The sequence below is a fragment of the Chelonia mydas genome, chromosome 10, assembly GCF_015237465.2.
Source record: "Chelonia mydas isolate rCheMyd1 chromosome 10, rCheMyd1.pri.v2, whole genome shotgun sequence".
NCBI classification, from domain to species: Eukaryota; Metazoa; Chordata; order Testudines; family Cheloniidae; genus Chelonia; species Chelonia mydas.
Genome location: NC_051250.2, coordinates 10,224,053 through 10,251,746, shown reverse-complemented (window position 1 = coordinate 10,251,746; position 27,694 = coordinate 10,224,053). Strand labels below are relative to the sequence as shown.

At 44.6% G+C, this 27,694-nt stretch overlaps 1 protein-coding gene across 2 annotated transcripts in view; it reads left to right on the top strand.

The window, feature by feature from the left end:
• Positions 1–27,694, top strand: part of SDK1 (sidekick cell adhesion molecule 1) — a 646,346-nt gene that overhangs the window by 580,018 nt on the left and 38,634 nt on the right. For both annotated transcript variants that reach the window (XM_037910909.2, XM_043523779.1), the window contains one exon: positions 1,738–1,839. In XM_037910909.2, the coding sequence (XP_037766837.1) occupies positions 1,738–1,839 (102 nt within the window). The remainder of the gene's footprint in view (positions 1–1,737; positions 1,840–27,694) is intronic.

The following is a 27,694-nucleotide window of genomic DNA, read 5'->3' as shown; positions in this document are numbered from 1 at the left end:
TCTGATTGTGTTCGCCTCATATTTCACAGTCCATCTGAGTTTAGCTGAGTCACATCATTAGTCCTTTGATTCGAGCACTGGGATGCTCAGGCAGTCCCGCAGTTAGAGGGCTAATTTAGAAAGAGCCCAAAGAATGCGTATGCAGCTCAGAGGTGTGTTCAGTTGGAAATGAATAAAACAGGGTTCGACGGAGTTAAAAGGCAAATTGCTTTCTGGTGAGGATGGTTCACTAGGCAGGTTTCGCCCCAGGCTTTTAAGTTACAGATTGTTAGGGGGGGAAAGAAGAGAAGCCCCAGCCCCACAAGCATTCGGATGCCTGAACTCTCATCTGTTCTGTTTTCCTGGCATTGAAACCCTCTCGTGATTTTTTAACAACAGCAGCAATAAAAGTTCCTCTGTGTGAGCTGACAAATGCTGCAATTCTTATCAAGATGGCTGTTTCCTACGGTATATCAATGTTTTATTTATAGGCTGGCAAAGCCTTAGCGATGTATCAAAAAATCATCTACTGTGTATCTGAAACAAGTCAGAGATGCTGGACTCTGACTCAGATATGTGGGCAGAACACTTGTAAATACTTCTGTGAAGCTGAAATTAGAAGGACCCCTGTGATCAGATGCATTGAACCTTTACTGAACTGTTGGCCTGCCATGAGCTTCAGAGCTGGGGGTGTAGTGTGATTCATAGATAACAGAGAAAAGGTATTGACAAGGGGAGAAATTCAGATCCATATCCACAAACACACCTGTGTGAATAAACTCAGTGCTGATTAAAGTACAATTTTATTATACCATTGATCTGTCTTTCCATATGGTTTTGCTATGGGACCCTTTTAGGTGATAAATATTAACTGTAAAGACGGTTATTTCATTTTCAGTTGCAAATCCTGGAACTCTGGGCAGCGGCAGCCAGCCCTCTGTGAGGGTATTTCCATGATTCTATTCTGCCTCTTGTCTTTCCCTTGTTTATTAATTACCGTAATGCCATGGGTTTTGCTAGCTTCTTTTCTCCCTGCTGTCATTCTTTCCACAGCTGTTAGTGTATTTCTTAGGGTCAGCTAAGAAATTGTTGCCCAGTGGCCAAATGGAGCATAGAAGAAGTTGATCTTAAAAAGGAAAGAGATTTCAATGTTCAAACTGTGATTGCTGCAAGGAAAAGAATTCTGTGCAGCCCTTTGAATAGGACTACAAATTCCATCCATGAGTCTCCCTCTGCACCCCGCTTCAGCAGCAGCAAACAGTAATGATGCTGCTGTTGACTGTTCCCAAGGTGAAACTCTTTGAGGCTGGGGGAAGGCCTGCAGCTATGAAATCTCCCACTGGCAGACATGAGGATGAGTCTTTTGAACTTTTGGAGCACAGTGCAGAGTCCATTCCATGCACATGCTTCCCCCTGAGTAATGGCAGCTGTGGAATAGCCCAGCAATGTTACCTCCCTCTAGTCACCCACCAAGTATTATCCCTTTTACAGAAGCAGCAAAATGAGGAAGCAATAGGAAAGTCAGGTCCTTTCTTGGGGCAGATATTGTGTCTTTCATAATTATGGAAGTACAATGATGATGTGTGAATTAGATATGGTTATAGCCAGGGAAATACGAACTTTTCAGTGACTTACTGTTCCTAGTATTCTAGCACTGTATCGAGTGAGAGACAGAATTCTGGGTATAAAGCGATGAGAGAGTATTAAGTGGGATGTTAAAAGTGTCCATTTTTTTAATCTGCTGATTTAAATTTCCAGAGCTGAAGAAATACAAGAGATATGAAGTTGTAATAACAGCATATAACATCATTGGGGAGAGCCCTACCAGCACACCTGTGGAAGTGTTTGTTGGTGAAGCAGGTAAGCAAATGGAAAATTAATTGATTTAAATGGAACCTGAGTTTTTTCACACTTTCAAGGTAGTTGAGACAGGAACTGAGGAATTTGAGAGATTCCCCAGATAGCTATGATTCCTAAACAATTTTCCGCAGCACCTCCTGCTGGCAGAGGTTGGGACTGGAGTGTGATAGTCATTTGCTGTTCAGAAGCCCAACACATCTAGAATACCCAAAATAAAGAAGGAAAATGCCTCTTGGAGAAAGAGGACAACAACTGTTTTAGCAATTTCCAAAAGATTAACATCTGTACCAAATTAGCTGGGAAAGGGAAACAGGAAGTGTGAGGAAAAGGTGACTCAATTTAAAGAAGTAAAAAGTGGAGATTAGGAAAGGAAGAGGGGTCATAAAACAAGAGAGACATTGGAAGTAGATCTTTTTTTACAGCCCTTTTGCATGGCAATGTTTTCTGTGCATGCACCCCACAAATAAATAAAACGTTGAATCCATGGATTCAGCTTACTGGTAGCTCTGGAGCTGAAGTTCCCAGTCACCCACAAGACAATGAATACTCTTTACCTCTGCTTCTAATCTAACCAGCTGCAAACCCTCCCTCAGCACCTAGATATCTGTCTTGCCATGCAACTTTGCATTACTTAGCATGGATCTAGTACAGAAATCTACACTGCACTTTACAAAGTGTAACTTGCAGATCAAAGTACAGTCCCTGTCTCTAAAGGGCTGAGAGTCTAGAGGCACAAGTCATCACAGTGCTCATAACCAAATACTTACCATTTGAATGCTTCATGAAACAGGGACCCTGTCCCGCACAGTAATTCTTGCTGGAAGGGGATGGGACTGGAGTAGCTGTGAGCTTCCTCAGCTAGCACTTCTGTACCATTCCCCATAGCAACTTCTCCCATTAGAGTCTCAGGTAAGATGGGAAATCCACCACCACTTGGTCTCTTGCCCATTCAACTATATGAACCAATTTGATTTCACTTTTACTCTTTCTTAAATCTAAGATTTAAAGGTTTGAGTTCGAACTCTAGAGATGGCTTTTTATTGCTACATTAAATACTAGATTTCTGTGAACTAAGAAAAAAAAATTATTAACTCTGTTTAATCTTTTTTTATTTCAGACATAGTTGTAATGTTCACTGTTATATAAAACTTCATCAATTAATCAGAGGCAGCCCTGCTCTCCGGTTACAGCTGGAGATACTTACATAATTGAGATATTTCAGAGTAGTAGCTGTGTTAGTCTGTATCCGCAAAAAGAAAAGGAGTACTTGTGGCACCTTAGAGACTAACAAATTTATTTGAGCATAAGCTTCCATGAGCTACAGCTCACTTCATCAGATGCATGCAGTGGAAAATACAGTGGGGAGATTTTATATACACAGAGAACATGAAACAATGGGTGTTACCATACACACCGTGACGAGAGTGATCAGGTAAGGTGAGCTATTACCAGCAGGAGAGAAAAAAAACCTTTTATAGTGATAATCAAGGTGCGCCATTTCCAGCAGTTGACAAGAACGTGTGAGGAACAGTGGGCGGGGGGGGGGGGGGAATAAACATGGGGAAATAGTTTTACTTTGTGTAATGACACATCCACTCCCAATCTTTATTCAAGCCTAATGTAATGGTGTCCAGTTTGCAAATTAATTCCAATTCAGCAGTCTCTCATTGGAGTCTGTTTTTGAAGTTTTTTTTGTTGAAGAATTGCGACTTTTAGGTCTGTAATCGAGTGACCAGAGAGGTTGAAGTGTTCTCTGACTGGTTTTTGAATGATGTTATTCTTGACGTCTGATTTGTGTCCATTTATTCTTTTACGTAGAGACTGTCCAGTTTGGCCAATGTACATGGCAGAGGGGCATTGCTGGCACATGATGGCATATATCACACTGGTAGATGTGCAGGTGAATGAGCCTCTTATAGTGTGGCTGATGTGATTAGGCCCTACGATGGTGTCCGTTGAATAGATATGTGGACACAGTTGGCAACGGGCTTTGTTGCAAGGATAGGTTCCTGGGTTAGTGTTTTTGTTGTGTGGTATGTGGTTGCTGGTGAGTATTTGCTTCAGGTTGGAGGGCTGTCTGTAAGCAAGGACTGGCGTGTCTCCCAAGATCTGTGAGAGTGATGGGTCGTCCTTCAGGATAGGTTGGGAGAGATGGGTCTTTCATTTGATTTTGGCTCTGGAGACCCATTTTAAAAAGATCACACAATAAAAAGTGAGGGTTGCCAATAATGGGAATGGGAGCTGACTAATCCACTGGAAGATATAGATTATCATACCATCACCAGTGGCACACATATAGACAAAAGGAGACCAACACCAGTTCAGCATACCCCAGCTAGTCTGTTGATGAGTGCTGTTAAATGGCTGCTGCATTCAATCCCACAGGTTGTAGTATGTGGTTGGGTAAAGTGAGTCCTTTTGTAGTTTATACCACTCCTCTGGAAGGAAGGTGCCATATAGAGAGAGAGATGCAAGGTATATATTTGGGGGGAATATGTCATTTCTAAATTTAGAATCCACTATTCTCAGAAAGTTAAGATCTTCTGGCATTGTTTTCATCTTTATATCTAGTGCTGCATGGAGCACAGTCAGCACTAAATTACCACTACACACTCATTGAAGTGCAGTTCAAACAGTCTGCATTAAGGGTTTATCCTTAATCTCTACCCTCTACGTATGGTGGAAGCAACTTTCTGCACAGGAGGATTACCTGCAGATCTGCCCCTTCCCTCTCTTAGATTTGAATTATTCCTATTTGTTTGGATTTTATGTATTACAATAATGCTGCTTTTCAGTACTTGGAGCATGCTTGACAATTATTTTAAATGCCCTAATAGATGAAGAGATCTGTGGGTTACCCCAGATCAAATCAAACAACCCAGTAACAACACAACTATAACAAGACAAGAAGGAATCACCTCCCCACCAGAGTCCTACACCACCACTACTAATCAACCTTACCCAACACCCATCTCCTCACAGGCAAGGATCCTAGCCATTGGGTACCCATTGTGATGCACTTGGCAGTCAGGGCAAGAAGGAAGATGACAATATTTCTGTGAGCGCCACATGCTTGTTGACAAGACTGGGCAGTAATGGTGATAACTCTGTCTTCTGATTTGAGCAGTGAAATAGTGGGGTAGATGCAAGCGGCTTTTTCCTAAGGGACGAGCACACAGACCAGTAGATTCCTCTTCTCAGTGGACTAGAAGATGCTTGTAATGGTCTAATGTTGCCTTTTATATCCAGCCACAGCTCTGCCCTGCTCATTAGTAAACTGTGTGCAGCTCCTCACAAATAACAGAAAAGTGGAAAGCTGCTACTTACAGAAATTAGAAAGGGAGTCACAGCCCCTTCGGCAGGCCCCCTTCTCTCCTTGTTAATTCATTTAACAGTTCAGCTGTCAGGGTTCCAGCTTTGTTGGAAAGCCAGTGACTGTTCAGTGAGAGCCTAGGTACTGATATTAATCCTGGTCCTAAATACAACTGCTACCAGAGGTGGTGGTCTGCTCGAATGAAATAAAGATTCCTTTATAGCTGCTGCTATGCCAGGAGCATTGGCTTGTTGTTGTTATCTGCTTGTGGGGTGGGATCTGGAGTTCCAATATCTGCATAATACTTGAATAGAAATCACGGATTTAGGGTAGTCATGCTTCCCCTAATTTAGGGAGGCGAATAAAATGGAAACAGTACAACTCCTTTGCTGGCAGGCGTGCGCACACTGGTGCTTCCTCTCATCCAGCAGAGCTGCCCTGGATGAAATATAATGGAATTCTTAATTTTTTCTAGCAGCTGCTGCTGGAGGTGTATGTTTGTGGGGAGGAAGTCATGGAAAGGGTGAAATAAGCCAAGGAATACTTTCCTTTCAACAGGGGATGGAGGCACTTGTGGGAAGGGGAAGGGGAAAGTGACGCGTGTCATTATAACTGACGGTGACACCGACTGCCCTTCATGCTTCACGGGAGCTGACGCATCTGATTTTTTTTCTTTTTAATTTTTTGAATAATTGAGCTCTGCCAGCGGGCTCGGCACAGGAAGCAAAAAGATGCCGCCAAGGACTGGGAGATGCAGACCCCCTTCCCGGGAGTCCTGTATTGAAATGCTACCTTGGCTGCTTTAACATCAGCTTTTGGGAAAGTGTCTGTCTTGCTTTCACTTTGTCTAATGAAAGTTGCCGTCTGGACAGTAATAGGACCATTTCTTCCCCTCCACCATCTCCTGACTTGAATTTGCCCCCACAGTACAAAGCTTACAGAAGCCAAAGCAAATATCTTTTCCCACTGTTACCCGTAATTATTTTCCTCTCCTCCCTGCCTGCAGCACCACAAATGTCCCTAGAGCTCGTGAACTTGTTTATTTTTCATCCCCCTGCCCACCTGCATCTGAAGCACTGATAATGCACCCCAGAAAGCTTTGTTCCTGTCCATTACAGCAGGAAGAGCATTCAGATTCTTCTGGGATGCCTCTGGACTGGTACAGACAGGTGAGGAATAGAAAGAGGCTAAGGAGTGCCAAGGACATGAATAGGAGATCGAGACTTAGGGGAACACAAGGTGCAGTGGAGGTAGGGGGGCCTGAATATCTAGGTGGGAGAACAGGGACGGTGCTCAGGAAGGAGGAGCAGGTAACAGCATTTTGGGGGATGAAGGCTAAATTCTAGACACCGGTTCAATGCCGTGAGCTGCTCCCAGCAGGGTGCTTTCTGTCTTTGATTCTTGTTCTGCTACGGGAGGAGGATGTGGGTGCAAGGACTTATCCTCATTGACGGTTTTCATTCCCTGATGTAAGCCCTCTCCATTACTTTCAAATGTCCTTCCAGAATGCCCAATTTGGCATCATTTCCCCACACCCGCAATTACTTGGAGGGAGAGGAGAGGGAATCTTCCCCCACCCCCCATCTCAAACCTCCCAGCCCTTAGAGAAGAAGGGCTTCCTCTTGTTCCCTTTCCAGAGTGTAGTTGAAATGATGCCTCTGGAGAGAGGTCCCGGGAAAACCAACACTTCAACACATTACAGCTGGCAACTTCAGTCATTCTAACTTGGCACTCTTAGCTGCTTTCCCTCTATCTGTGTGGGGCATGTGTGTTGCAGCCATAGGTGCTGGAAATAGAGGTGCTGAGGGTGCCTCAGCACCCCCTGGCTTGAAGTGGTTTCCATCATATACAGAGTTTACAGTTTTTGTCAGTGGCTCTTAGCACCCCTGCGATACAGATTGTTCCAGCGCCCCTGGTTGCAGGTATGTATGTGAATGACTGTGCGTCTGCAGATTGGAAGTACAGTGCTGCCAGCAATGCTGCAAGAGTTAGTCGGACATTTCCACTCTAAACCATTTTTAGGGAGGTTAAATATCTTGGCCATTTCAAATCGCATCCGTTTAAAATGCAGGATGCAGTTTGTCAGCCTAGCTGCCGTTTTTTCTTCTGTTAAAGAGGTCGGGGTAAGGAACCGGTTTCATTTTGGCCAAGCTTTAAACAAAGTGCAGCTTACTTTAGCACCCATGCTGCCTAAATAAATCTGCACTATAATATCTTGTACTGGCAGTGGGCTGATCCCTCTTAGCACATAGAAGTACCAAGCTTTTGAAATGTAGGAAATATTTTAATTTTAAGAGTTATCTTCTGACTGTGAGTAAAAGGCTTCTTTGGGTGAGGTGCGGGGAATAAGGAGTATGTAAGATGTTGATTTTCTATTTAAATCTGAAGGGGCTGCAGAGCCTTCATGGTGGACAGTGGTACTGGGACATTGCCATTACACAGTGTGGGGTGCTGTTCTCCAGCAGAGATGTTAAATCCTTCCCTCAGCTTCTTGAGTAGGGAGAGGTTTCGGCTGACTCCTTCCACCTTGCTGCCTAGTTTACCTGCCCGTGCTAAGCCACTCTGCTTTGCATAGGGGCCTAGCAACAGCAGCAATGCATCTGTGAAAATGACTAACAGTCTGGTCTCTGAAGCACTGTACTGGGGTTCAGAGTTAAGGATTGCTAGCTAGTTTCCCTGACATTGCTGCTTGAAAGAATGGAGTGAAAGAGAAGCAGAACAAGAAAGGAAAAACTCAGGAAGGTGGAAAGAGAAAATGGAGGGGAGGGAGAGTGTTCTATCTTGACTGGGGTTTCCAGTCACATACCTTTCTCCAATCTCTTGTGCCTTACAAGAAGCCAATAAAATAATGGCTTATATCTTATATCTAAATGGCATGGCCCTCTGGGTGTGTGATCAGCCATTGGACTTCACAGGTATTGCCTTGTACCAGCATTTCTCTGGTGATCCCGTCAGCTTCTGTGAAATGTTTTATGCTTCCATAGTCTCATTCTATACATGGGCATCACTCTGGGTTTGCCTGCACTAAGCCCAGATGAGACCTGTAATTCACTATCGATGCAGCCTCACTTGTGGTAACACTGGTGTGGATAGTGCACAGCATCTCTTTGGACCCTAGAAGGTTGATGAAAACACCTGAGCCTTCCCTACGTTAGAGTTTTCACCACTGCACTGGAGTTGCATTGATGGTGAATTATGGATATGAATTGTACTAATCTAGACAAGGCTTATCTCTATCTCCTCCTTCCGTCACCCACCCAAGCTACTCTTTTAGAGGTAATTTTAGGATCTCACACTTTTTGTAGGAGATCAAAGAAGTTTATTTATTAGACACCCAAACTGAGTAACTTCAGCTCTGTAGATGTTATAATAGAAAGGGAGAATCTAACCAGGTCAGTGCAAGTCCCTGGAAGAAGTGTTCTAATGTAAATGTGTCAAAAAGATATCTCTGCAGGTTGCTGGGGACTTCAATCCATTGTCAAGATAGAAAGGAAGGAACCAGGAGTCATATTGCTGTCAGAGCACGTTATTCTACCATGTAGAAAAAGGAATTTTAAAACAATGCATTGAAAAATGTCAAGATTGAGACATAGTTTTGATAGTTTTATCTGACATATTTAATTCCCCATCAAGAATGCAGAGGCTTACTGAAATCATTTGCTTTATTTTCATGCTGCAAGTAAAAGCAGCTGACTGAGCACCTCATTAACAGTTCATTAAGCTGTTAATATCAGTCATACACGGCCCTCGGTACAACACAATGCTTTATACAGTGCAGCAGTTTCTTGTTTAGCTCTGGCTTAATTGCCGCCTTCTATCATGTTGCGATCCAGGAAAGATGTTAGTGTCCGAGCTAAAGGGATAAACGTTTTTTGATCAACAGAGCTTACCATCTTTTCCCCTGTTATCATTTATTTATGTCCCATTGTACCATACTTTGCCATGCAACTCTTGCCTGGACGATTAACTTACCTCTTACAAACCCGACAGTCCCCTGGCAGCTCTCAGCAATGACCAGCTGAAGACATAGACTGTAGCTACACTAGCATGTTTCAGAAAAACTACCATCATTGCACAACCACCCATGTAAGCAATGGTGGGAGTACTAGTGTAAAGCAGCTGATAGCATTGATACTGTTGTGTTGTATAACCCTGATAGGAACTAGTGCAGGGACAGAGGATGCTGTGGTGAAACTATTTGTGCCCAGTAAAGCTGCATCTGCGCTAGGTCTCTTTGTTCTATATTTGTCCAGGGCCTACGATGGTGGGGTCCTGGTCCATGACTATGGTCCCTATGTCCTACAGTAATACAGTAATAAAAATGGTAGGAAATGTGCTAGTGGATACATGGCCTTAATGAGAAAATTAGCAAGACTCACTCACTGAAAGTAAAGAAATTAATTTCCCTTAAAAAAAAAAACCATGAACAAGCACTGTTAAAATAAAATGGGCCATATATTGCAGACATAAGGTTGGGGCTATGACAAAACCACCTCCGCTTATAACTCATATTCAAGCGGGGATAGGCTTTAGATTTGGACTCTGGTTGGCTCAAGGGTTAACCTTGCAATCAGCTTTTGTTTCCTCTCACTTTCCCGTCCTGCTCTGCTTGCATACACTCATCCTGGGATAAGTGAGCAAGGTATTGTGATGTTTCTCTTGCACACCTCAACTCCCTATGGTCCTGCCATCTCACTTTTCCTCCCGTGTGCCTGCTGTGAACCTAGGCACAGGGGAATGTTGTTTTTTTTGCTTTCAGATTTCAGCATCCTGGCCATTGTCAGGCACTGAACTGAAGGCATTCTCAGCCATTTATCAGGGATTGAAAGTAAAAAGGCCTTGATTTTCCTCATGAAAATGTGAATTAGCAACTGACTGAAATTATATGGCCATAGCACGCACAAATATTCAAGCTAGGAAAAGCTAGCTTCTACTGAGTGCAAGAATGTTACAGTGAAAAAACTCCAACACCCAGAAAATGCAGGGCTTAGTCTTTCCCCATCTGGACCCCAAACTCCTCCAGTCACATTAGCCTCGTTGCAATCCTGCAGCCTCAAATGAACCAGATTTGGCTCCTGAACCCTAAATGAGCCAAAATTGTGACCTCTTGTCTGATACACTTCGAATTTTGGAGAGAGTCTACCTTAGTTCCTGATTTTCCCTACTAATTTTAAGACTGATATGTTGTTGTTTTTTATGTAGTGTTGTAGCCTCATTGGTCCTAGGATATTAGACAGACAAGATGGGTGAGGTAATATCTTTTATTGGACCAACTTCTGTTGGTGAGAGAGAGAAGCTTTCGAGCTACACAGAGCTCATCTTCAGGTCTGGGACTGTGGCTGTTAGATACAAGGTGGAACAGATTGTTTAGCATCAGTGGTTAACGCATGTTTCAAGGGACCATTCAAGGTGAAATGACCTGTTAACACCCCTCCAGTCATAAAGAGGAAAGGGAGGGAGGGAGAAGCAGCTGCGGGTGTGTGTGGTTGTCAGTGGGTTACAGATTGTTGTAATATGCCATAAATCCAGTCTCTCTATTCAGTCCATGATTTTTAGTATCTAGCAAAGTTTTGACATTTTTGTGGGTTTTGAAATTTGAGTGTTGGGTGTTGTATGTAAAATCAGGTTTATAATGGGAACTCTCTCAAGAACTAAAGACCATCACAAACCTCACCACTTTCCTTTCACCAGGCATTTGCTAACATAAACACATAGCAACAGGTATAGATATATTAAAAAAAAAAAATCCACCTCCTGCCCACACACACACACGTAACCACACCAGTACACTCCACTGCGTGTGCTTCTCCCTCTGGGGAGAAGAGGAGAGAACAAACAATGCTTGACAGATGTTAGTCAGACAGCTGAACTCACTACTGGAAGGTGCTCAGATACTATGGTAATGAGGGGGGGCATAAGAACCTACATAGAATGAAATAGAACTCAGCTGCAGCCTTAACGATTTGAGGGGCTGACACGGTCAAGGTGAGGAGTAGCTTCATTTGCTGTGAGGATGGAGTTCCCATGCAGACTAGGTAGTCTTTCTGGCTTAAATATGTGCATACATTCTCTCATAGTGCAAAATACCATAGGGTCACGTCACAACGAATAGTCAGGGAAGTACCAGCCTCTTCCAGTATGGGAGCTTAGCCCCCCTCACCGCAATGCCTGCCCTTCTTCATGGGCTCCAGCCCCTGCTCGTCCTCTTCCCCTCCCCTCCCTGAGGTCCTGCCCCAGGGCCCCATCAGAGGGCAGAAGCCGAAGCCAGGCAGTGTGGGCAGTGCTCACAGCCGGTAAGAGTCGCCTCGGCAAGGGGGACCTAGCTCTGGGGGCTGGCAGAGCCCTCAGGGTCCAGGGCTCTGTACAGTTGCTGTTCCCCGGACCCTGAGGGCTCTGCCAGCCCCAGAGCTGGGTCCCCCCTGCCGAGGCGACTCTTACTGAGGTCCAGGGAGCAAGAACTGTAGAGAGCCCTGGACCCTTCACCTGCCCTGGATGGTGTGCCCTGGCAGGCAGGAACATAGGCTAGGGCCTGCTTTCAGGCATCCCTGCCCAGGCTTACTTCTCCGATGCTGCTCCAGTGCTCTCTCCGCTCTGCCTTCAGAGCTGGGTGGCTGGAGAGCAGCAGCTGCTACGGGATGGCGGGGGGGCTAAGGCAAATTTGGGGTTGGCTATAACCCGCACCACCGACCCTGTGAATAGAACCCACAAAACAGGAATCATTGGCCAGCAATCTTCCTCTGTGTTTCACCGTCTTCACACAGTTCTGACAGGCACGCCATACCACATCCCGTCGAGTCAGTCACATTGTCAAACCACACTTTCTGTGGGCACCCCCGAGCACCTGGCACCAGATTCTGCAAAACTGACTTTGGCAAGCTTCCTCTGCTCATCAGACCCAATGTCTTGCAAACTCAAGTTTTCTTCTTTGGCTTAAATGGAGAAATGCTGTTAGAAGATACTGTACATTACCATTATGTTAAACATGAACGACTTCAGATCCAAACCATAACTATGCTTTCCAAAGCCGCAAAAGTGGCTAGTCACCCCGTTATTGCTAGAGGACATACCATGTTTGTATGTGAGAACAAAGAACAAATAACTGTATAGCACACAATGCCACTGAATAATGCATTCATTTGGTCTGTTCAAGACGAAAAGTCATTACTCTTTCTCCAATCTGTGAACCAAAAGGTGCATGTGGACAGCCCAATACTCTGTTAATAGCACCAGATTTGAGACTCTGGTTTGGCCCTTTATTCCTAAGGTGGCAGGAAATGAGTCTGCTGTAGATGCAGCCCACGGTGGGTGGTGGGGAAGGGTGTAGCAGTTCTTGGCATGGGCGACTCATGGGAGGGACACAAAGGGGGACACCAGCTAAAGCCTCCCCACATGACCTGCCATGTGACCCCCCCCCACACACACATGACTCCTCCCTGCCCCCAGCCCAGGCCCCTGCACCATCCTCGTTCCCTCCTCATCCCACATTACGAGAGTGGGGAGCTCTGTCCTCCCACTGCGCCGGATACCAATGTCAGGCAAAAAGAAGGCAGCCCTGCACCGACAGCTCCTCTGGCAGGGCTGTACAGCCCCCAGCCCTTCCATGTATCTATGTCTCCTGGGGTCTGTACAGCCCTGGCAGAGGACAGGACTCGTAGCTTGGGGCGGTACCAGTACAGCTGTGCCAGAGGAGTGGTCAGCGCAGGGCGCTGGCTCCTGGGTGCAGTGGTCCCACACCAGCCGCTCCTCCAACACAGCGGTACCAGTACCGCCCCCACACCAGCCACTCCTCCAACACAGCGGTACCAGTACCGCCCCCAACCCTGTCCTCTGGCTGGGCTGTACAGACCCCAGGAAATGCAGCTGCGTGGAAGGGCTGCGGGCAGGGAGAAGGCAGGACAGCCCCACTGGAGGAGCTGTCAGTGGCACCACGTTCTGCTCCTTTCGCTGTTGCAGTTCCCTGCTGACTGTGCCCACCCCCACCAGGCATCTGGAGAGGGGCATGTGACCCTATTGAACTTCCCAGGCGTCGCCTTTGGATCTTGGGCTACCCCAGGCTATGTGTCATCTTGTAACCCCCTGCCTCTAGCAAGAGGGAGTCTTGCCTGTGATAGTTGGGTGTTAGCTCCCCAACACCACCAGCTCTGTCTTTGCCTTGCAGGTTAAGATTTTTGAGACCAGGTTAGACAAACACTTGTCAGGAATGGTCTAAATAATACCTAGTCTTGCCATGAGTGCAGGGGACTGGACTAGATGACCTCTCGAGGTCCCTTCCAGTCCTGTGATTCTATGTCCCTGACTCCCCTTAGATCATTCCCCTGTGATATCCAGCTCCTGACACTGGGTCCTCACAGAAATCCCAGATCCTCTGCTCTCAAAGGAACAGTGTCTGCAGTTTACTGGTTTTACTGTAAATCATCACTCCTGTATCACACACAGGACTTGTGAGCAATAAAACAAAAGAAAATTGATTTAAGAAAGAATAGTGATTCCACAATTAAAAGAGAATGATGGAAACAAATGGTTATAATATAAAACAAAATCATAAAACATGGACTAGGGCCTACACGGTTACATTTCCCATCTAATGAAGTAGGTTTTCCCCTTCTGAGTTCAGCCTGGCTTGCTTCTCAGGAACCAGGATCCAATCGTTCATGAAACACCCCTGCTCAACAAGAGGTCTCCTCAGTGAAAGAACACAGAGTGTCTTTTTCCATCCTGTGACACACTGAGTGGTTCTTTTGCCTTTTTTCATGGACAGGGTAATCCCGTCAGTTATGTTTCTTTTTATCTTCAAGTCCTGTCGATAGTTTGCAGCTGTCTTTGATGGTTTTCCATTGACCGTTCTAGGATGGGGCAAAGGTAGACAACTGAACCTTGCATTACATCATCTGCTGATCAGGGAGAGGTGACATATCCCTCCTGCTTGAATGGGTCATGAATGAGACTAACCTTTACCCCAAGGCCATAAGGCATAGTTTCAATACAGTAGATCTTCCGAGTTACACACACCTCGGGAATGGAGGTTGTTCGTAACCCTGAACAAAACTTTATGGTTCTTTCAAACATTTACAACTGAACATTGCCTTATTACAGCTTTGAAACTTTACTATGCAGAAGAAAAATGTTGCTTTTAACCATCTTAAATTAAGTGAAACAGACACAGAAACAGTTTATTTCTTTCCCTTTATTAGTTAACCCAGTACTGTAATCCTTTTTTTTTTCCTCTGCTGCCTAATTGTGTTCTTCCAGTTCCAAATGAGTTGTGTGGTTGACCAGTCAGTTCACACTATGCTTCATTGATAAATACCATGAAAGTGATGTATTAGGGATAGTGAGTTTGTCAGTTCTGAGGCATGAGTTGCTTGTAAAGAACAGTGAACCCTTTGCCCGTTGGCACCAGTGGGTCTCTGCATCACAAAGGGTGTGTCATTGTGTTGCTCTACAAGGTGACTGTATGTAGGGAACAGTCCTGCTATGGCAGAGATATGAACTAGCTAGTGTAACAGTATTTTCCATCTTTAATTTCTGAGATACAGAAGTGGTGCTGACTGAAGGAACCCCATCCATTTTCCTTTGTCTGAGAGACAGCCCTTGTGACATAGCGTATTAAGGGAGTGAGAGGAAACTGAGGAAGGTCAGGGGATTCTAAGGTTTCTCTTCTACTCCAGGAGGAGTTGGCTTTTATACCAACACTCTTTGGTATTTAATGTATGGTTTTATACTTCATTTAACACTTGCTTTGGTTTGTCAGTTTTATCCTGTAGCCCTGGCCCTCATAGCAAGAGTGTCTGGGATGATGAGGTGAAGGAGGGAGCCTTTCATTCGGGAGGATGAAGGGAAAAGAGCAGAAAGGTATCATTTTAAAATGCATATTCTGCTGTGACTGAATGGTACACATGTATTTTAATTTCCCTTTGATTTTGATAGGAGAAAAGATTACATGTAAAGATTACAGCTGTTTTAGCTCCCTCTAGTGACACTTTGAGCTATACTGAATCCCGAGCAAATGAAATTTTCAAGGATCAAGGACAGGATGGATTTTGAAGCTTGGGTCTGTAATTAACGGTCATTTAATTAAATGATATAGTATTCAGTATTACCCTCTGCAAGAAATTGAAAATCATGATTTGGGCCCCCCAAAAGCCATGAGATTTAAACAATATATATATTGTGTTTTTGAGTCTTCTGATTTGTGAGCGCCTCCTGCCCATCCCCAGGCTCTGTGCGTGCATGTGTTTGTGACAATTAGTGCTGACACTCTCCCAAACATATTGGGTAAGGTGATTTTGGATCCTGTTGTTGGAGCTCTCACCCCGACATCTGCCTGTCCCCTACCCAGCAATTAATCCCGTTCCTCAATTCCCCCACATCGGTTCTGTCCCCCCGAGCCTCTCCCTCAGTTCAGCCCCATCCCATTGGTTCAGCCCCTCCCACTCCATTGCTTCCACCCCGTCAGTTCAGACCTCTTCCAGTTGCCCTATCAGTTCAGCCCCTCTCAGTTCAATCTCCTGCCCATCCTCACCATTGCTCTTCCTGGGTTTCTTCACACACACACACACACACACAAACCCCAGGCCTGGGGGCTGCTGCAGGGTCCCCTCGCCCCATTTCAGGTCTGTGGGAGGCAGCTCCAGGGGCTTCTTCCTCTCTGCCCCTTCCGAGGCCAGGAGCTGCAGTGGGGAGGAGAAGAGGTGCCAAGGAGTAGAGGTTAGTAGAGAGACTCTGCTGGCTTCCAGCAGGGATTAACTTCAGGAGGAGGCTGGAGCTTCTTGCGGCACCCTAAGTCAGCTTCAGCCCCCATCACACTCAGAAAAATGGCAGGAGTTGGCAACACTGATTACTAGGAACATTCCCTACATTCTTAAATTCTGGCTATTCTCATGCTTTGCTAACTTCCCTGATGGGGTCTCTGAGATACCCTAACTGCCTCTAGAGGGAGCTAAAATGGCCTGTTTTCAATGACATTCTTGAGTAGAGAAATCCATATATTGACTTACAAGGTAAAGCAGGTCAATACTGGGGAAGCTGGGACCCTTTCCTAGTTGATACAGACAGACGCACACATGGAGGATACAGTATATATTTGGCTAACAGCTCTCACATCCCTGTGATACCAAACATACCTGGACACCTATCCTGATGAAGAGCTAGCACAGCCTCTCCTTAATAGAACTATATATGCACCTCTATATATACCCATAAGCATGTGAAAAGTCTGTGGCCCTGATTCTACTCTCACTCCTACTGGTTATACACCACTGCAACACTACTGACTTCAGCAGAGGATTAGAGAGACAAGGTGTGTGAGGTAATATCTTTTATTGAACCAACCTTGATGAAAGAGACAAGCTTTCGAGCTTACACCATGCTCTTCAATCTGAAGAAGAGCTCTTTGAACGTTTGAAAGATTGTGTCTTTCGCCAACAGAAGTTGGACCAATGAAAGATAATAGCTCAGCCACCTTGTCTCTCTAATATCCTGGGGCCAACCCGGCTACAACAACACTGCATTCAGTGGACTGCAACAAGTTGACACTGTTTGCATGAAACACCCCAGTCTATTAGCAGATGTTGATCCTGCTAATAAATGTTAAATGGATGCTGCTGACTCACTGATGTAGGTGACTTATTACCCCCTCTGGAGATAAAGGTAGTGGGAATGGCCCTCAACAAAGACAGGAACTAGGATGTGGGCTGAGCAGGGGGAATTGTGGGGGCAGGCAAGCCTGAGGAGAAGACTTGAACAGAACTTTGTTAATTGCTTGGTTAATAAAGCCAGGCCCCGGGAAGGATGTGAGTTTTGACTCCCCACAAGGATAGACTTTGTTTTAATGCAGATCAGAAAAGGCACCTTCTCACATGGCGTTATCCTAATTTATACTGGTGTAGTAAGGGAGAAGAGAATCAGGCCAGTACGTTCACACAATGTCAAACACCCAGCAGTGTCTTTGCCACATATTCTTGCATACTTGAACAACCTTCAATACATCCTTGGGGCTGAATTCTGAATTGTGCTGTCAGTGGAGCTGACTGTACTCTCAGGCCAGGTCTACACTATGAAATTAGGTTGAATTTATAGAAGTCGGTTTTGTAGAAAGCGTCTTTATACAGTCGATTGTGTGTCCCCCCACACAAATGTTCTAAGTGCATTTAGTCAGCAGAGTGCGTCCACAGTACCGAGGCAACCATCGACTTCTGGAGCGTTGCACTGTGGGTAACTATCCCACAGTTCCCGCAGTCTCCGCCGCCCATTTGAATTCTGGGTAGAAGTCCCAATGCCTGATGGGGCAAAAATATTGTCGTGGATGGTTCTGGGTACATATCGTCAGGCCCCTCCTTCCCTCCCTCCCTCCATAAAAGCAACAGCAGACAATCGTTTCGTGTCTTTTTTCCTGGGTTACCCGTGCAGATGCCATACCACGGCAAGTATGGATCCCGCTCAGCTCACCATCACCGTATGTCTCCTGGTTGCTGGCAAACATGGTACTGCATTGCAATACAGCAGCAGTTCATTGCCTTTTGGCAGCAGACAGAGCAGTATGACTGGTAGCCATCGTCGCCGTACTCCAGGGTGCTCTTTTAGCCGACCTCAGTGAGGTCGGTCAAGGGCGCCTGGGCAAACATGGGAGTGACTCAGCCAGGTCATTTCCCTTTTACGTTTCATCTCATGGCGATTCAGTCCTGCCAGCAGCCCTACTGCACCGTCTTCTAATGAGCAACCAGGAGACGACGATGGCCAGCAGTCATACTGCACCGTCTTCTGCCGAGCACCCAGAAGATGACGATGGCTAGCAGTCGTACTGCACCATCTGCTGCCAGCAAGATGTATAAAGATAGATGAAGTGGATCAAAACAAGAAATAGACCAGATTTGTTTTGTATTCATTTTCTCTCTTCCTCCCTCCCTCCGTGAAATCAACGGCCTGCTAAACCCTTGAGGGGGCATTCTGTTTCTCCTTGATGCAAAGCCACCCATTTTGTTGATTTTAATTCATTGTAAGCCAACCCTGTAAGCCATGTTGTCAGTCGCCCCTCCCTCCATCAGAGCAACGGCAGACAATCGTTTTGCGCCCTTTCCCCTGGATTGCCCAAGCAGACGCCATAGCAAAGCAAACATGGAGCCCATTCAGCTCACCGCAGCAGTTATGACCATTGTAAACACCTCGCGCATTATCGTGCAGTTTATGCAGAACCAGCATCTGAAAAACCAGGCGAGGAGGCGACAGCAGCGCGGTGATGAGGACATGAACTCATATTTCTCTAAAACTGCAGTCCAATTTGGAGATCATGGTGTCACTGGGGCAGGCTCATGCCATGGAACACCGATTCTGGGCCCGCAAAGTGTTGCAGGTTTGGGATGATTCCCGGTGGCTCGGAAACTTTCGCATGCGTAAGGGCACTTTTATGGAACTTTGTGACTTGCTTTCCCGTGCCCTGAAGCACAAGAATACCAAGATGAGAGCAGCCCTCACGGTTCACAAGCGAGTGGCAATAGCCCTGTGGAAGCTTGCAACACCAGACAGCTACCGGTCAGTCGGTAATCAATTTGGAGTGGGCAAATCTACTGTGGGGGTTGCTGTGATGCAAGTAGCCAACGCAATCATTGAGCTGCTGCTATCAAAGGTAGTGACTCTGGGAAATGTGCAGGTCATACTAGATGGCTTTGCTGCAATGGGATTCCCTAACTGTGGTGGGGCTATAGATGGAACTCATATCCCTATCTTGGGACCAGACCACCAGGGCAGTCAGTACATAAACCGCAAGGGGTACTTTTCAATGGTGGATTGCAGCACTGGTGGATCACAAGGCACGTTTCACCAACACCAACTTGGGATGGCCAGGAAAGGTTCATGAGGCTCGCGTCTTCAGGAATTCTAGTCTGTTTAAACGGCTGCAGGAAGGGATTTACTTCCCAGCCCAGAAAATAACTGTTGGGGATGTTGAAATGCCTATAGTTATCCCCTTAATGCCCTGGCTCATGAAGCCATAGACAGGCACCCTGGACAGTAGTAAGGATCTGTTCAACTATAGGCTGAGCAAGTGCAGAATGGTGGTAGAGTGTGCATTTGGATGTTTAAAGGGTCATTGGCGCAGTTTACTGACTCGCTCAGACCTCAGAGAAACCAATGTTCCCATTGTTATTGCTGCTTGCTGTGCGCTCCACATTCTCTGTGAGAGTAAGGGGGAGATGTTTATGGCAGGGTGGGAGGTTGATGCAAATTGCCTGGTCGTGGAATACACGCAGCCAGACACCAGGGTGGTTAGAAGAGCACAGCAGGAAGTGCTGCACAGCAGAGAAGCTTTGAAAACCAGTTTCATGACTCTGTGACACTTCTGTTTGTTTCTCCTTGATGAAAACCCACCCCCTTGGTTGCCTCTAAATTCCCTGTAAGCCACCCGCCCCCCCCCCCTTTGATCACAGCTTGCTTGCAAAGGAAATAGAGTCACTATTGTTTAAAAAACATGTATTCTTTATTAATTGATTATAAAAATAGGGAGATAACTCACAAGGTAGCTCGGGTGGAGTGAGGGAGGAGGGTAGGAGGGAAGGAAAAGGCCATTTTAAAACTTCTTGAATGACAGCCTTCTGTTGCTTGGGCTGTCCACTGGGGTGGAGTGGTTGGGTGCCCGGAACCTCCCCCGCCCGCGTTCTTGGGTATCTGGGTGAGGAGGCTATGGAACTTGGGGAGGAGAGAGGGTGGTTAAACAGGGGCTGCAGCGGCAGTCTGTGATTCTGCTGCCGTTCATGAACCTCCACCAGACACTGGAGCATGTCCATTTGATCCTGCAGTAGCCACAGTGTTGCCTCATGCCTCCTCTGATCTTCCTGCTGCCACCTCTCCTCACATTCATTGGCCACTTTCCTGTACTCTGCTATTGTGTCCCTTCACACATTCTGTTGAGCTCTGTCAGTGCCGGACGACTACATGAGCTCAGAGAACATTTCATCCCACGTGTGTTTTTTTTGCTGCCTTATCTGAGATAGCCTTTGGGACGGAGGAGGGAGGCTTGAAACATTTGCAGCTGCTGGAGGAAAAAAAGGGAGTGAAGTATTTTAAAAGATACATTTTACAGAACAATGGCTATACTCTTTCACGATGAACAACACTATTCACGTTACATAGCACATGCGATTTTGGTACAAGGTCGCACTTTGCATCTTATGTTGAGTGCCTGCAGCTCTGGTGCTAGAGATCACACATGCAGTGCCGGGTAACAGAATTTGGCTTGCATGCAACCATGGTAAGCCATAGTCTTTCGGCTTCTGCAACCTTCATAACAGCAGTGCTCTCCTCTGCCATACCAAGCTAAGCACGTTGAGTTGGCCATTTAGTGCTGTGGTTTTCCTGTTAACGTGCAGCAGCAGAAACCAAACTAACCCCCCACCCATCCAATTCTCTGGGATGATCGCTTTACCCCTTCCCCCACCACGTGGCTGGTATCAGGGAAGATCCCTGCTAGCCAAACGCGAACAGCTCAGCGCCAATGCCCACCCCCCACCGTGTGACTAACTGTGGGGAGGATTTCTTTTCAGCCACAGGCAAACAGCCCAATAGGAACGGCCACATCTGAATGTCCCCTTAATTAAATTCCCCTATTTCAACCAGGTTACCATCAACGATATTACTCTCCTGAGGATAACACAGAGAGATAAAGAACGGATATTGCTTGAATGCCAGCAAACACTGGGACCATACGCTGCCAGACTTTGTCATGCAATGATACCAGATTACTTGCTACTAGCATAGCGTGGTAAAGTGTCCTACCATGAAGGACGGAATAAGGCTGCTTTCCCCAGAAACCTTCTGCAAAGGCTTTTAGAGTACCTCCAGGAGAGCTTCATGGAGATGTCCCTAGAGGATTTCTGCTCCATCCCCAGACACATTAACAGACTTTTCCAGTAGCTGTACTGGCCACGAATGCATCCCAAGTCCTCAGGGCTACTTAATCATTAAAAAACGCTTGCTTTTATAACATGTATTATATTTTAAAAGGTACAGTCACCAGAGGTCCCTTCTCCGGCTTTGTTGGGTTGGGAGGGTATTTCAGTCAGGGTGATAAAAAGATCCTGGCTGTTGGGGAGAACGGTGTGCTGTGTGCTTTCCTCAAGCTTGTCCTCCTCCTCCTCATCTTCCCCATCCGCAAAATCCTCAGGCATGGCGGAGAGTACCCCATCATCGGAGTCCACAGGCAGGGGTGGAGTAATGGTGGCGGGCCCCCCTAGAATGGTATGCAGCTCAGCGTAGAAGCAGCATGTCTGGGGCTCTGTCCCGGAGCATTCGTTTGATTCTTTGGTTTTCTGGTACACTTGTCTGAGCTCCTTAAGTTTCACACGGCACTGTGTTGCGTCCCTGCTGTAGCCTCTGTCCCTCATGGCCTCGGAGATTTTTTTTTTGCATTTCGTCTTTTGGAACGTAGTTCTAATAGCACGGATTCCTCTTCCCATACAGAGATCAGATCCATTACCTCCTGTTCGGTCCATGCTGGAGCTCTTTTTCGATTCTGGGACTGCATGGTCACCTGTGCTGATAACCATGCACAGGTGGTCATCAGCAAAGGTGACCATGCAGAGCTCATCATTCGCCTGGCCAAACAGGAAATGAGATTCAAAAGTTCCCGGGGCTTTTCCTGTGCACATAGTCAGTGCGTCCAAATTCAGAGTGCTGTCCAGAGTGGTCACAATGGTGCACTGTGGAATAGCTCCCGGAGGCCCATATCTTCGAATTGCGTCCACACTAACCCTAATTTGAAACGGTGCTGTTGATTTCAGTGCTAATCCCCTTGTTGGGGAAGAGTACAGAAATCGGTTTTAAGAGCCCTTTATGTCAAAAAAAAAAAATGGCTTTGTTGTGTGGATGGGTGCAGGGTTAATTCGATTTAATGCTGCTAAATCTGACATAAACTCATAGTATAGACCAAGGCTCATTTACACAAGTTTCACACTGATTTAACTCCATTGACTTTAATGCGGTTAATCCTAATTTACATTGATGCAACTGAGAGCAGATTTTGGCCTTTGGGTTTAACCCTGTCTATTCATTTGTAGATACCTAATGTTTGTAAGACTGTTCTTGTTCCTCCCAAGCTTTTGAAGCGAAAAACTGATACCCAAATAAGAAAATAGTGTACAATTTAGGTCAAATGACCCTATATTTGTTAATTGTATTATTTTTGAGAATTCAAGGATATAATATATATGTACTCTGTGTGTATGGATGTCTATATTATTACACATTTAAAATTAATATGGAACTTGTGTACTTAGAGGGACATCGCCACATAATTTAGTCCCAAAATGTGAATTACCTGAAAATGGCTAGAATTGAGTGGAGAACATCCTCTAGATTCTGAACATCTGTTTCTAAAAGATCCCATTCTGTCAGTGAAAAACTGCTTCATCTCTGGCTGTTTCTATAACATGAACTAACTAATCATCCTAGTTACACAGCTATGGTGATAGCGTCAGTGTTGCTGGAGGAGATGCAATAAATAGTATGACATACCACACCTTCATTCCACAAAGGTGCCAGCTTTGATTGCCCAGTTCAAAAATTTTCCAAGAACCATCTTGGCGCTGTCTCCCATGCTGCCTCTTGTGCATGGGAGGAGGTACTGCAACATTTGAAAAGCTGTCTCTTTGTCCTCCTTTAATTTATTTCCTTAAAAGCTTCCTCTGTTGTGATGCCTGCAAAAACTCCACAATAATTAGGCAGCTGGTTTGCTGTGACCACTGCTTGTCATGCTGATCTCGATCATCTCTTAGCTTCCTTGTGCTCTTGCCCCTTCGTCTAAGTTTTTATTAATCCACCTGCTCTCTACAGTCTTATACTGTAAAACCTTTAGGAAAGTGGATATCTTTTTATTATATGTTTGTACAATTTGTAACACAATGGGATCCTGACTTCTAGATGTTAGCATAATATAACTAATGATTAGAGGGGAATTAAAGCAGCCAGGTTAATTTCAAGCTCTTGTTGAAGAATAGAAAAATATAAATAATGCTCACTAGATAAAAAAGGATCAGATGTGTTAGCAAAATAGAAACACAGAATTGTTTGCAACTTGTGGAATCAAAGAGAATCATGCTAATTAGCATGCTGCAGTCCATCTTTGTTTCATTGCATCCCTCCCCTCAACTTTCAAATGAGTGTTATCTGTTTAAAAAGCAAGCTCCTGAGGGCAAGGATTTTGTCCTATACTTGTCTTTAAATTGCCTTGTATAATATTGACATTATATAAACAATAATAAAATAAGTAGAGAGAAAATTCTCAGCTACCCACAAATATCACAGACACAACAGTAGCAGCAGAGTGCATTTCATAAAGAAAGTTATTATGTTTAAACAATAAATCACAAGGATTTGTAGCCTATGGAGTGCTACAAAGCATCATAGCAACTGTCACTAAGAAAAGAAATGAAAGGCCAACTGCAACATCATATTGGTGAGAAGTTCCCCGTGCCACACAGCCTTGAGAGGTAACACTCCACACTAACAAGAAGTAATGCTGGGCTACATATGCAACAATGTTTTGTGGTGTTGGGTTTTTTTGGTAATTCTCCCATCATTCAAGTAGATTGTAAAACCAGAAGGGACCCACTGTGATCATATATCTAGTCTGACATCCTGTATAACACAGGCCATAGGGATTCTCTGAATTAATTGCTGTTTGAACTCGTGCATAACTTTTAGAAAAACATCCAATCGTCTTTTAAAAATTGCCACTGATGGAGACTCTACCACAACCCTGGGTAAATTGCTCCAATGACTAATTGCTTTCATTGTTTAAAAAAAAAAAGTGCTCCCCATCTCCAGTCTTAATTTGTCTGACTTTAACTTCCCGTCACTGGATCTTGTTGCACCCTCATCTACTAGATAGAAGAGATTATCAAATTGTTGTTCCCCTTGTAGGTATTTTAAACTGTGATCAAGTCACCCCTGAACCTTCTCTTTGATAAGCTAAATAGAGAGACTCAAGGAGCTCAATCAGTGCAAGGCATGTTTTCCAGTCCTATAATCATTCTCATGACTCTTCTCTGAACACTGTGCAATTTGTCAACCTCCTTCTTGAATGGTGGACACCAGAACTGGACATGGTATTCCAGTAGCATTCACACTAGTGATAAATACAGAGGTAACATGACCTCCCTACTTCTAGTCAATAGTCTCCTGTTTATTTGTCCAAGGATCATATTAGACCTTTTGGCCACAGTGTCACACTGGAAGCTCATGCTGAGCTAATTATCCGCCATGACCTTCAAGTCTTTTTCACGTTTCAGATTGGCAGCCGTGTTAGTCTGTATCCGCAAAAAGAAAAGGAGGACTGAATGCATCCGATGAAGTGAGCTGTAGCTCACGAAAGCTTATGCTCAAATAAATTTGTTAGTCTCTAAGGTGCCACAAGTACTCTTGTTCTTTTTAAGTCTTTTTCAGAGTCACTTCCGAGGATGGAGTCCCCCATCCTGTAAGTACAGCCTGCTTTCCTGGTTCCTAGATGTATAGCTTTACATTTGGCCATATTAAAGCACATATTGTTTGCTTGCTTCCAGTTTACCAAATGATCCAGATTTCTCTGGATCAGTGACCTGTCCTATTCATTATTTACTGCTCCCCTAATTTTTTGTGTCATTTGCAAACTTTATCAGTCATGATTTAATGTTTTCTGCCAGGCTATTGATAAAAATGTTAAATAGCATAGAGTCAAACGCTGATCCCCATGAGACACTACTAGAAACACACCTGCTCGATGATTCCTCATTTACAGTTACATTTTGAGACCTGTCAGTTAGCCACTTTTTAATCCACTTATTGTGTGCCATGTTAATTTTATATCTGTCTATTTTTTTATCAAAATATAATGCAGTACCAAGTCATATGCCTTAGAGGAGTCTAAGTATATTGCATCAACAGTGTTACCTTTATCGACTAAACTTGTAATCTCATCAAAAAAGGTATCAAATTAGTTTGACAGAACCTATTTTTCATAAATCCCTGTTGATTGGCGTTAATTATATTACCCACCTTTAATTCTTCATTCATTGAGTCCTGTATTAGGTATTCAGCTATTGATGTCAGGCTGACCAGTCTATTTACCGAGCTTGTCCTATTTACCCTTTTAAGCACTGGCACAGCATTAGCTTTCTTCTAGTCATCTGGAGCTTCCCCAGTGTTCCAACAATTACTGAAAATCAGTGTTAATGGCTCAGTGCAACTCCACCAGTGCTTACAATACAGGGAACTCTCTTGTCGCCTGGCCATTGCATATTTTAACCACCATGTTATGTAAAGGTGATTGGCACTTGCAGCTCCCATTGACTTTGCTGTGGGACAAAAATTAGGCCAGTTGCATTTTAGGTGTCCAAATACAAATGTAGGTGTCAAACTTTAGGCACCCATGTTAGTAAATTTTGGCTCCAGCTTTCATCTTTTTGTGTCTCCATGTGGTATTGTTGATTTGCTGTCCTTGTGCCATTCTATTAGCATCATACCAATCCATAATTAGTATTATTACTGTATTAATTAATTATACAATCTGCTCACTCAACTCCTTACCCCGTCTCTGTGTTGCTGAGTGAGTTTTTAAAGACAGCAGCCTCAAAGTAAACTGAAATCCTATTACAAAAATAAGCGCTTGCAAAAAGCTACATGAGATCCCAAAAAAGAATACATGTGCGGACTTAGAAATGGCAACTAAATACATTTTTCAAAGGAATTGAAATGCTTTTTACCAGCCAAGAGCTGAGTTCAGGCCCTCAGGGTTCTGTGTCTCTCCTGATAAAGTTGATAATGTCACTAACAGCTACACCAATGTCAGGGATGCAGTTCCCACTCTGCTTTATGTTTTAGTGAGGCCAGCAGCTATGAAAAACTGAATTCCTAGAAGGTGAAAGGCCTTTCAGCTCACCTTTAAAATGTGTTTGCTTGTACTGGTAAAGTCTGCCCATGTGTTCAGTGAAGGTTTTGGGGTCTCAAACAGGAGCGATTTTAGGGATGTGTTTCATTCTTTTTAAAATATTTCACTTTGCCCCTAATGTAATGTGCTGTCTGCAGAGCATCAGGCATGCACAGCACTATTCTGCTGTCCCTGTTTATTTCAACAGGAAATCTGTGCATGTAGGGAGAGTGAGGCATCTGAGTTTGAAAATTCGATAGCGAGACAGACTCATATGGCACCAAACCAAACATAATTTGCATGTCATCAGGATTCTGGGGTTATAAATAGGAGCGTCGGGGTGGAATGATCACTGGCATTTTTAAACGTGTTGTCTAGACATGCTCTGAAAAGAGTTACATGACACGGTTAAAATGGCAGGAGCCTGTGTACGCTAGCTCTCCGGCTGTTGTTTGCAGCATAGGAGCTGCACTGGTTCTAGCCCAGCACTGGGATTTTGAAGAAGAATGCTAGTGTAGATGTGGCCTCAAAGTACAATCTGTCTGTCAGTACAATACATCCAGTTGTGTCACTACGTAGGACAAAAGTAGATGGTAAAACGGATCTGTTTTTCTCTGTGGTTATGCATATTTCTGTTTTCCCCAATATGTCGTCATCGCCAGATCTCAAAGATGTATTTGCAGGTTTCTATTGTATAATACGCTCAGTTGTGTGCTCTGATGTGTCCTATAAAGCCCTCCACATCTGAGAGTTTCAGAACTCAGGTAGCAACGTGAAGTTGCACTGAACATAGCCATCAGGTGAGCTTGCTGCTATGTTCACATCACCAGTGAAATCTGGAAGAGGGGTTGGATTGCAGAGCAGCAATTAGATGAGTTCACTTGACTAAACAAGCCCAGCTTGTGTTTTATTTATAGCCATTCTCACCTCCTGCATTTGACATATCCAACTGAAAAAAACACTAAAAAATAATAATAAGCAAACAGTTTTAACTGAGCACCAGGATAATGACCCTGCTCAATTTTGCCTTTTACATTTTAATTGTACAACAATAATTTTGCAATAGGGTTGCCGATGGCAAACAGGCAAAAGACATTAACTTTATTTATGTTTTGGATTATTAATGTGGCTGTTAAAATTCCTCCAGTTAGTTTTGATTGAATTGTTTTTGTGGCTTTTTTGTGCGATTCTGTCGTTTAATGGAGCGGTAAATAAGAATTTCTGATAATGAGCCCAAGCATCTGTCACAACAACCTGGCGCTGGTTATTAACATTTCCATTAACGGCAGGGTGGGCAGTGATAATATAGAAACCACACAGTTAGAACAAAATAAATAGTTGGTGTCAGGCTGAGTGGGTGTTAATTACTGTTTTATTTTATAACCCTGGAAGGCGGGCGGGTATAGGGAGAGTCTGACTTATGAAGGTCATTCTTTCTAAAGAAAGAGCTCTCTAGAGGAACAGATAACCAGAGCTATCTTACTCGGGTGGTGAATATTTTATCACTTCTATTTACAATCTATAAATGGGCAGGAAGCTCAGACACTGTGGGCAAAGGCTGCAGTACCATCTGCACATGCACAAGGAGAAGGTAGGAGTGGTATTGTTTTATGCTCTGCGCTCTCCTTCCCATTTTGGGAGCTCAAACAGGA